Source organism: Mustela nigripes, chromosome 16 (assembly GCF_022355385.1).
Source record: "Mustela nigripes isolate SB6536 chromosome 16, MUSNIG.SB6536, whole genome shotgun sequence".
NCBI lineage: Eukaryota > Metazoa > Chordata > Mammalia > Carnivora > Mustelidae > Mustela > Mustela nigripes.
Window position 1 is genome coordinate 13,732,483 of NC_081572.1, and position 11,818 is coordinate 13,744,300.

The window sequence follows — 11,818 nt, forward strand, 5'->3', positions numbered from 1 at the left end:
AGAGAGAGAGAGGGAAGCAGGCTCTCTGCTGAGCAGAGAGCCCGATGTGGGACTCAATCCCAGGACTCTGAGATCATGACCTGAGCCGAAGGCAGCGGCTTAACCCACTGAGCCACCCAGGCGCCCCAGCATCTAACTCTTGATACTGGGTCATAATCTCAGTGTTGTGAGATCGAGCCCCATGTCAGGCTCCATGTTCAGCCGGCATCTGGTTCCTCCTCCTCCATCTCCCCCTGCTCCTCCTCCTGCTTGCACTTTCTCTCTTTCCCTCTCTCAAATAAATAAATCGTAAAAAAAAAAAATATATTATATATATATATATAACAACTGTTTAATATGCACAGTTCAATGATTAATCACATTCACAATGTTGTGTCTTTTAGTACCTTTTATTTTTTACTTTTTTAAAAGATTTTATTTATTTATTTGACAGAGAGCAAAATCACAAGTAGGCAGAGAAAGGAGGGAAGTAGGCTCCCCACTGAGCAGAGAGCCCAATATGGGGCTCAATCCCAGGACCCTGGGATCATGACCTGAACTGAAGGCAGAGGCTTTAACCCATTGAGTCACCCAAGTGCCCCTTTTAGTGCCTTTTAACCATTTTCACTGTTGTCCTTAAATTTTGATCCACCTAGAATTATTTTGGCATTAGTGTGAGGTAGAATTTTTTCTTCAGATATGTAGAAGGTTGCTTCAACCCACTTTATTAAGGAATTTTTTTTTCTTCTGCTGCTTATTTGAAAGGACATCATCAATATACATACAGTTTTTATACTGAATGCAGTTAGGTTTGTGCCCGGTTTGAGTACGGCTCCATTACTGTTGGTGTCGTCCTGCACGTGCCACACTGTCCATTATCGCAGCTTTATATGTTTCATGTCTGATAGATTAACTTCTCTCCTGCTGCTTTTGTTGTTCAGTGTTTCTTAGATATACTTAAGACTTGAAAATCATTTTCTCAGGACACCTGCTTGGCTCAGTCGTTTGGGCAGCTGACTGTTGGTTTCGGCTCAGGTCCAGATCTCAGGGCTGTGAGATTGAGCCCTGTGTCAGGCTGCGTGCTCAGCACCAAATCTGCTTGAAGATTCTCTCTCCTGCCTCTCCCCCAACTGGCAGACACCCACTCTCTCTCTCCTTCTCTCTTTCTCTCGCTCTCAAAAAAATCTTTAAAAAAGTCATTTTCTCAATTTCCAAAATAATTATTGAGATTTTTTTAAAGATTTTATTTATTTATTTGACAGAGATCACAAGTAGGCAGAGAGGAGGAAGCAGGCTCCCTGCTGAGCAGAGAGCCCGATGCGGGACTCGATCCCAGGACCCTGAGATCATGACCTGAGCCGAAGGGATCGGCTTAACCCACTGAGCCACCCAGGTGCCCCTAATTATTGAGATTTATTTAGAACTGTTACCTGTGAGTTTTTCGGTCCTGGATTGACTTGAGATCACCAGCTTTTTATGTAAAATTATATATGGAGGGCACCTGGGTGGCTCAGTGGGTTAAGCAACTGCCTTCAGCTCAGGTCATGATCCTGGAGTTCTGGGATCGAGTTTCGCATCAGGCTCCCAGCTCTACGGGAGTCTGCTTCTCCCTCTGACCTTCTCCCCTCTCATGCTCTCTCACTATCTCTCTTTCAAATGAGTAAATCTTCAAAAGAAAAAAATTGTATATGGAATTTTCCTTCAACCACAACTTTCTCCTAGGATGTAATGTTCTTACAGGTAGATTTAGTGCAGTATATTCAAAAGCACTTAACCTGTGTGCTGCCTGAATTATTTTAATAATTTCAGCATACTACCTGTACTATTAACGTACTATTTTTATTCATATCAGCTAATATTTTTCCCTTTATTTTAAGAAGACATTTTACGTCCTTGCCACCGTGTTTAGTCAGTATCACTTGTTACCAATATACAGTAACAATAAAAATAATGAAAAAATTATGTTATTAAAATCGAATACAGATACACAGATACCACAAAACTACAAAGATTTTTTGTTTGTAATTTTGGATTCCCTCTTTCTCTTTGTACATGTAGTGTATATACGTAATTGCTCGCATGTAAAAATGTACTTAGATGTGTGTTGATGGTGTTGGTGTAGCTTCTTTTATTTCAACCCAGCTGAATAAAGGGCTATTTTCTGTAGTTAACTGAATATAAAAGTACCTTCTTAACAGTAGCCAAGATTTATATTTTAAAATCCCCAATCAAAAACAAAATTGGAGAAGTGCTCCTGTTTTTTTCATGAATTATTAAGTAGTTTCCATTGGTGAATCAGCTTCGTTTCCTGGACTGTTTGTGCAGGAAATCTGTATTCTTGTGAGTCAGAACCGTGGGCAAGATTTACATTGGATCGACCTTAAAGCTTTGAAAATGTTTTTACGTTTTGTGTTTTTAAGACCTTGCCACCATGGAAGAAAGAGTACAAAGACGATATTATGAAAAGCTGACGGAATTTGTGGCAGATATGACCAAAATTTTTGATAACTGTCGTTACTACAATCCGAGTGACTCGCCTTTTTACCAGTGTGCGGAAGTTCTGGAGTCCTTCTTTGTACAGAAATTGAAAGGGTTCAAGGCTAGCAGGTGAGCATGTGTCTTAGTGTTCGAAAGTAATCCAGTTCCTCAAATTCTGTGCTGTTTTGTCTAGGGATGTAGTGCTGTTTATGGTAAATTTGAACCTTGAAATCAAGAATCTTGAAGGAAAAAAAAAAATCAAAACTCTAGCATTATGATATACCGCCAAGGACAAGAAGACGAACTCATTATGAGAAATTGTTGAGTTTGTGATTTGCTTAAAATTTAAAAGTAATTTTTTAAAATAAAACACTTATCAGATGCGTGTGGAATGTGAGGTGCTGTGGGGCAGGAGCGCCCGCTGGCTCGGTCAGTGGAGCTTGCGACCCTTGATCTCAGGGTCACGAATTTGAGCCCCACATTGGGCCTAGAGTTTACTTAATACAATTTATTTATTAATTTAAAGAAATGCCGTGGGGCCCTTACAGAGGTAGTAGTAAGCCCAAGCCCTTGCCCATATTGAGTTTGCGAAAGGATAAAGATGACTGTTGAGGAGGGTAGAGTAAAGGGAAGTCCGGGAACAGGGGTTTAAGTACTTTCTTAATTTATGTTTGCTGTAACTTTGAAGTCATAAAATGGTTTATTCCTGTGGATATTTTTCTGTGGGCAACACTAGACCTTTCCTTTGAACCTCCCGTGTCTGAACTTCAGTCCCTGCTTTTCAAGCCCATGACTTCCTTCCTTCCAACAGAAGCCCCTTCTCCATCTGGTGATAACTGCTGCCCCTCGAAGCCCTGAGACTCACGGGTCCCACCCGCCATCCACCAGCTCGCACGCTTGACCCTCCCTAGATAGTCAGACTGGGTAGATCTTGGCTAGTTTGGGACCTGGCCATCTCTCTTACCTAGTGGGCTCTGCATACCAAAGTGTAAGAGGCGGCGCTCAGCTTCATTATTTTCCTCTCAGGACAGTCCATAGGGTGTTGTCTCTGTCCTTGTCCTGCAGCAAGGTAGATCAAGAGCTGTGTTTAAGCATCCCTTTACATAGACTAAAGGTAAGGGACAAGCTCAGGAATCAAAAAATGTAGGCAAGGAAGGAAGGAAACCAGGTAGGTAGGCAGCCTCTAGACCAAGGACAAAGAGATTTTACAAAATCTGTAATACTTTCCCATTTGTATCATCTTCTGTTAAACCATTAGCTGTAAAACCTAAGGTGGAAGAGGATTTACTCAACATGGTGAAGCCCCTAGTAAAATAATAATAAATAAAAAGGGATGCGGGCTGCCTGGGTGGCTCAGTCAGTTGATGCCGCCTTTGGCTCAGGTCATGATCCCAGGGTCCTGGGATGGAATCCCGCATCAGGCTCCTTGCTCGGCAGGGATCCTGCTTCTCTCTCCGCCTCTGCCTGCATGTGTGCTCTCTCTCTCTCTCTCTGACAAATAAGTAAATAAAATCTTTAAAACAAACAAACAAACAAAAAAGAAATTAAAAAGTATGAACTCAGAATAAGAAAAGAATACGGTAAAAGCTGGTTAGCTGATGAGGTTTTTGTTGTTTTTTTTTAAAGGTTGCTTAGGTCCACAGCCCTGTCACCCTAAAGTTGTGGCTCTCGATGGGGATAATTTGCCCATAACCATACCCCCCACAGGATACTTAGCAGTGCATGGAGACATTTTTTTGTCATACTGAGAGGTGGGAAGTAGTGCTGCCATCTAGTAGGTAGAGGTCAGAGATGCTACTAAACATCCGCAGTGCCCAAGACAACCCCCGCAGCAAAGAACTCTGCAGCCCCTGAATGTCAGTAGTGTTGAGACTAAGTAGCCTTGATCTAAGGCAACGCCTGCCAGTCAGCCCCGCACGCATACATAGGGCTCTGCAGGCACCTGTCTCATCCCTTAACTTACTTTTCTTTCTTTTTTTTTTTTTTTTTTTAAGATTTTATTTATTCGACACAGAGAGACACAGCAAAAGTAGAAACACAAGCAGGGGGAGTGAGAGAAGGAGAAGCAGGCTTCCCACTGAGCAGGGAGCCCAATGCGGGGCTCGATCCCAGGACCCGGGGATCATGACCTGAGCTGAAGGCAGACGCATAATGACTGAGGCACCCAGGCACCCTTAACTTAGTCTTAAGTGTGAACAGCCAGCAAGGGATGGCCGGAGGTATAAGGAAAGCTTGCAGTGTAAAAGAGAAAAGTCAAAAGTATAGCAGAAGAATGAATTCCAGAGAAAACAAAAAAGAGAACTTGAAAAAGACAAAGCAGGACTCTCGGTCATGTCCCAAGAGAAATTTTAGAAGGTAATTGAGTTTAAGGGCGCCTGGCTGGCTCGGTCTGTAGAGCTTGCAATTCTTTTTTTTTTTTTTTTTTTTTTTTAAGATTTTATTTTTTTATTTGACAGAGAGAGATCACAAGTAGGCAGAGAGGCAGGCAGAGAGAGAGAGGAGGAAGCAGGCTCCCTGCCGAGCAGAGAGCCCGATGTGGGACTCGATCCCAGGACCCTAAGATCATGACCTGAGCTGAAGGCAACGGCTTAACCCACTGAGCCACCCAGGCGCCTGAGCTTGCAATTCTTGATCTTGGGGTCAAGGCCCACATTGGGGGTAAAGTTTATTTAAAAAAAGAAGAAAAAGATCTTGAATTTACAAAATGACTCACAGGATTTTTAGGAATAAAGGAAAATCAGAAAGAGTGGCTAGGAAAAACAAATCTATAAGAATCTAAACTATAAGCCGTGGAAGTTAAAAGCGAGAAGTTTCTCAATGCAAAGAACAAAAAGACAAGTAGATGAAAAATTATGAAAGGAAAAAATATACTGTAGCATACCCAGTATTCACAATTCCTTTCTGGAATTCTGGAAATTCCAGAAAGGAAGAAATAGGACTGAGGAGAAGAAGCCATCAAAAGACTAATAGGGGAAACTCCCGGAGCTGACAACCGGCACAAGACTTCAGACCCAAGGAAAACACATTCGTTCATTCAGCAGATGGGTTTTGAGACCCTCTGTGTGTGCGATACTGAATCCCTCCGGGGCTTACATTCTTGTGGGGTAAGGAGATGGAGTGGGGAACAGAATGAAGAGGACAGTTGATACACAGAACAAGCCAGCTGGACAAGGGGAAAAGTCCATCCCACATAAAATCACTTACAATTCCTAGATGCCGAGGTTTAAAGAAGCCCCTCAGAGTTTCTAAAGAAGGTGGAAGAACCTATAAAGTAACAAGAACCAGACTGGTGTCACCCTTTTCTCTAACGACATGCAATGCTAGAGGACTTTGGCGGAATAAATCTAAAAGTGTGAAGAAACATAATTTTCAGCCTAGAATTCTGTGTCCAGCCAAACAGTCCAGTGCAGAGGCAGAAAAAGCACATCTTCAGTCATGGGCTCAGAAAGGCACTCTTTCTCATGTGTCCTTTCTTAGCAAGTTATTTTAAGATGTGTGCTAGCAAAATAAAGAAGCAAATCAAGAGAACAAAGTCTTGGATCCAAGAAACAAGAGGTTCAAGAAGACAATATGAGTTCTTCTGACCCAGGATCTCATTTGTGCAGTAGGCCAAAGCAGCAGGCCATCCAGACCAGAGCAGGAGAATGGAACTCTCCCAAGAGGAAGGTGTGTTGGAGGAGAAATGGTTCATACATTAGATAATTAGCTGGAGAACATAAGAGAAAAAATGAAAGGCAGTTCAAGATTCCATGAAAAACTAGAGTTGAATAGGAATGCTAAGAATGCCCTCTTAGCAACTGAGTAGGTGCCACAAGGAGAAAAATATTTACATAGTCCTCATAGTGTAAACAGTACATTGATTTTCAACTTTTAGAACCAACCTATAGACAAAGCACAGAAAGATGTAATTTAAAATTAGAAGTAAAACTTGAATTCAAGAAAGGAGGTGGGAAAGTGATTATGTGAGCTTAGTTCTCCTTTGCCACAGCAGGACTGAAACGATACAAAGTTGATAAAAAAAAAAAAAGAAAGAAAGAAATAGCAGTGTAAGAAATCTACCTACCCAAGAAGTTCAAAGTAATTGGTCCTAGGGAGCCTGGACTTCAGGTGGGGTCAAGGTTAGCGTCGAGGACCACAACTCATTTTAAGTCTCCCCTGCGTTTTTATTTGTACCTCATGTGTTTCTTCCTCCAATTAAATTTCTAAAATCGCTTTTTTTTTTTTTTTAATTGGAAAAGCTTTAGCCCTTGGTGGTGACTGTGAGGTGGAAGCTGGGGAATTTGAACCCCCCCCCCCTGCTGCCAGACTTGCAGGCAGAACTCAGAGTGGGGTTGGCAGCAGCTGCCGACCGTGAGGAGAGCGTCTGTGGGCCTGAGACAAATTGAGGGAATTGGGGAAAGGAGAGGAGGCCCAGGGGCTGAGTCTCTCACAGTAGAGGGGCCACTTAGGAGAGCCTGCCATCGGGCTATTTCTTGGAGATTTTTATTTTATTTGAGTTTACATCATTTTCATTGAGAAATATTGGAACAAATTGAGAAGTGTGCCCAATTCTATGACATGGGAAATTTTAGGGAATTTTTGTTGATTTCCAGGGTTAAGGCAGAATGAGACACATATGTATCCATTCATTGAAATTTAATTGATTTATGGGTTTTTTTCTTTGCCATATTTTCCCCATTTTTAATTTATGATCTCCAGTGTTGTTTGCACATTATTTTCATTACTGTACTTTGTTATAATTCATCATTTATACCATCCATGTTCTTTCTTTTCTTACAGATTCTGATATCTTTAGTCTGAATTTTTAACTGGAATCAGAACTGGATGTTGGGGTCACTCTATCTTTTATTGTACCACGTGATTTCCTAATTCAAAATTGCCCCCTAAAAGTTCATATTAGTTAATATAATTTTTTAATGTTAAAAATATATGTATAGTAGTAAACAGTTTATTCTAGCAGCCATGTTGAACAATGTATTTAAGAATTGTAAACTCCCGGAATACTGTATTTATATACACTATTGCAATAGACCATACTTTGACTTAGTCCTGGTAACTGTACAGTAATTTGGTTTTACTAACGAAAGTTGTGAATAAAACTGTGAAACTAGAAAGGAGACTTTCTGGACTTTAATAGACAAATGTGATTTTTAGTACTACTATTTCTCTTTTTTTAATATATTTTTTTCTTTATATTCCCCCAAATCAGTGTAAATAAGCATGACACACACACACACACACACACACACACACACACACACACATCTTTACCATAATGGTAATGCTTCTGTATGTGTTTCTATCTGTCCCTCTGGCAAAAAATGTGTAATCTTATTAGATGAATATATATATATATATATATATATATATATATATATATATACACACACACACACATATATATATTTTAATAATGGCCTTTTCCAGTGAACTATCATGTTTCTTTGTACAGTGAAAATTTCTATTTTAGGTTAAAAATTTCTTACTCATTCTCATATATTTGCTTGCCAAGGGCGAATGAAAGAACATGGCTGCCTCCCCCAGACAAACCGACCTTGGCATCCACATAAAGCATCATTGTTTTTAAAAAATGAAGGGTGCTTAATTGTTCCCTTTTTTCTGTATTCTGTAGGTCTCATAACAACAAACTGCAGTCTACAGCTTCTTAAAGTTCAGCGTGTTAACCTAACATAAAACACAGCAAGAATCTGGTTGTCTGAACTATTTTAAATTAAGGAGCCAGATGTTTTTAGTCAGGTTATCCTGACAAGACTTGACCTAAACTTCGTTTTTATTGGTCATAACAGTCCAATTATATTCTTGGCCAATTTTGTCCAACGGACAAGGGAAAAGCAAAGTCAACGACACCATTATCTTGTCAAGATCAAATGGTTTTACTATTGTGGCAGAAGCGGGAAAACTTTGTTTATTGAAAAAAAAAAAAAGAAAAAAGAAAGCAAGAAAAAAAGATAATATGGGGTCAAGTGTAACTCCATGGAAATGCCACGTCTGCTCTTCAGTGAAGAAGCTGGTTTAGAGTCTCACAGAAAACTTTTGACTGTATTTATTTATTGTTGCAAAAAAGACGCTTTTTTATTGCTGCCCTCATTTGTCAGCTAATTATTTTTTCTTATAAAATCCAGCCCCGGTTACATGTAATCCATTCTGTATCTTATCATGATTCCTGTAGGTAAAAGTACAAGATGACCTCTAGATGTCTTTTCTTTCTATGAAAGGAGCTGCTATGTACACATGTGCACACACACATACACACACACACACAACTGGGAATCAACAATGAGTTTATTGTTCATGGTAGATAAAAATTAAGCTTGCATAAAGGTTGGGCTAAGTGGTCCTGGACTACAGACTCTGTTGCCTTGAATATAACAGTACAATTTGTCATTTACTCTGCACCAGGCTAAACTGAGTAAAATCTATTTGAAGGTATCTTGTTTGTAAACATTTGTCAGATTCTAATTTTTTTTCTTTTTGTATTAAAATTCAACTATGGATGTATATGAAACAAAATAAATGGAGATCATTTTTCTCCCACAGATGGTGTCTTTGAATGTGCGCTAATGATTATCTGTAAGCCTTTGAGGGGAAAGGGAGGGCTGCAAGGTACATAACAGGCTGGAGAATCTCATTGCACCTGGGTTTCCCCAGGGCAGTGGTGGCCCTTCATTTCCTAGTTCCCAGCCCACTGTCATCACATCAGAGAAGAATCTTCAGGGGTGCTAATCCTGTTGCATCAGTTAATGTGGCAAAATACACATTGCCTTCATCTGTACATTACATAATGCCAGGCAAATTATCAGTTACGGACAGCTACTTAGAGTTTATATGGGGCATTTTTTAAATGACTTCATCCATTTTGTATTATTTTGTTGGTTGAGTTGTTTGTGGGTTTTCTCCCACATAAGAAAAGTAGTGTAAGCAGTAGGGGGAAAATGGAACCAGCAGAGGATGGTGTATTTTGCATGTCTTTCCTTTTGGTGTTCTAACCTTACACGTTGTATTACCTACTGCATTGTAATAAGAGCTTCTGTAAGATCTGCCATAGTTGGTTTATGCAGCTTTGCAAAAATTTTACTAGATTTTGCACTAATTCATGTTAGCTTTGTCCTGCCAGTTTCTGGGATTTGTCAAATCATGTTTTTAAAAAGTTTTCCTTCTGTTTAATATCACCCTGCTATGCAAAACCTTTCCCGGACCTTGGTTTCTTAAAAGAACGAACAATGTTGCTCCAGTTCCCAGTTCTTCCTTATCACAGACTCAGGTGTGCAGGTTATTCTGGGTTAATTTTATCTCATGAAGCCCATTCCTTTTTGTACATACAAATGTCACAAACCTATGCTTACAAACTTAAAGAGACTAACTGCTCAATATGAAAACATGGAAACAAAGTTTTGCTTAAAATAACTAACATGGAAGTAGTCAAATACAGGTTATTTTGTCCTTATACTTTAAAAAAAAAATGTTACCTATTGTATGCGCTGTGCTGATGCAAGAATCCTACATTTTAATGAATTATAAAGTCATTCTGCATCTCGTTACGTCACAGTATTTCTGTACTATTTATTCATATATATATATAGAGAGAGAGAGAGAGAGATGGGCTTAATCATTTAAAACTTGTTGCAGCAAGAACTTTCCTACCTGTAGGCAATAGATTGCTATGTTTTTAACAGATTGTGGCAAATTCTAAACAGCAATTCCTTTTGTACGTAATAGGACATTTCATCCTAGAAAAATAAAGTAATGTTTTTGACATTGGATTTGGTGCAGTTTCTAATGAAATAGTGGTTTGGTTGGTTGATACACTTTCTGTAGCCGTTGGGCATTGCCAGATTGTACCAAAAAAGATAAATTTTATGGGAATCCTCAGACCAGGAAGATACTAATTTCATATGTGTATTTAATAGTATAAAGCCTTTTGTAATTTCTATCGCTGTATAAATAGACATTTTATAGTTTTATCAACTACAGAGCTTTAGTCTTGTTTCAGAAGTAATTTTTGAAAAACATTCCTATAACACATAATGAGTTTCAAAAGCTGCTTTTCTAGGAGTATTCTTTGACAAGCTCCTGCTATCCAATAAGATAAACATATCACAGCTGTTTTACTTTGTATAATCCAAGTAGTAGACTATACATTTGTGATCCGCGGTTAGGATTTTCTACCCCAGTCTTTAGGCTTGTAAATACATGTAATTTGCATCAGTAGATTTCCTTGGCTAAAAGTATTTTCGGTGCTTGTTATGTTTCATCTGCCAAGTTCACAATCCTTGAAAACCTTTCCTAATAAGTATTTTCATATTGGTAAGGCTTTTTTCTCCCATCCGGAGTCTGCAGGATTTGTATTTTAGTTAATGTCCTGCAATAGGTTTAAAAAGAAAAAATTGTGAACTTCCAGAGATCTTTTCCAAAGTAGAACAATTGTCTTTTTGTATTTCAAATGGTCTGGAGTGTTATTTAGAGACCCTGAGATTTGCTGTTGTTCATAATCTACTTTCCCAGAATCTGTAAATTGAGGTTCTTTCCTTATTTGTATTCATCTGTGTGTGTTTCTGATATTAGAGAGCCAGCCTGGTGCTGACCTTTTAAACGTGCACCTACGGACAGGCTGAGCTAGACAGGGCTAGTTACAGGGCTGAGCTACACAGTTAGCGTAGCTCCCACTCTTCGTGACTAAGGCCACTCTTGGAAGCCTCCAATTTCTTGTCCTGAAAGAGAATGGTGAGATCTCATGAGCAGAGCAGTGTCTTGTGAGTGCTTGGGCAGGGGAGGAGGGGGGTGGCGGGGGGGGGTGGGGTGGAGAGAGCCAGCTGAGTATTTTTAATAATATGAAATATTCTGAGATACTTTGGGATACTTCGAGTAAGCTACCAGAAAAGACATTTCTTATATGATCACACCCCCAATTTGATCCAATTTGGAAATAAGAGTATATATTTTTATAGGCCTAAAAGCAAAACAAGTACTTTTTTTTCTTGAGTTCTAAGAGCTTAATTCAAAGGAGGGATGCTGCTGGGTTCCTCTTGAAGGCAGTGGAGTATTTTACTGATGAGGGACTTACATGTGCACATAGCCTTTTATGGTCTTTGGAGCACAAATCCATGTGCTAAGAAAAATCTTCCTGTACGACAAAAGGATTAGGAACTACAATGAACTTGCTGCTTACAGTTTTGCATGAAGTTAAGACTGCATCCAAGCTACTGATTGATACTGAAAATGCAATTCTTTGTAACCTTTTTAGCCTAACCCAGGATGATCTGTTTGGTTGCTCCCTCCAGTGCACGGACTCCCTTGCCCAGCACTGTTCTACCTCGTTTGAGCCTCACCTGTCTCTCATCGA

At 39.6% G+C, this 11,818-nt stretch overlaps 1 protein-coding gene across 11 annotated transcripts in view; it reads left to right on the top strand.

Moving 5' to 3' along the window:
• The window catches only part of BPTF (bromodomain PHD finger transcription factor), a 159,081-nt gene extending 148,845 nt beyond the window's left edge, over positions 1 to 10,236 (top strand). For 10 of the 11 annotated variants that reach the window (XM_059379970.1, XM_059379973.1, XM_059379978.1 and 7 more), the window contains 2 exons: positions 2,400 to 2,586; positions 8,090 to 10,236. In XM_059379970.1, the coding sequence (XP_059235953.1) occupies positions 2,400 to 2,586; positions 8,090 to 8,126 (224 nt within the window). In that variant the 3' untranslated portion in view covers positions 8,127 to 10,236. Of the gene's footprint in view, positions 1 to 2,399; positions 2,587 to 7,236; positions 7,600 to 8,089 lie in introns of those variants that run through there. The other variant, XM_059379971.1, reaches the window with a different exon arrangement.
• Positions 10,237 to 11,818: the final 1,582 nt, after the last annotated feature.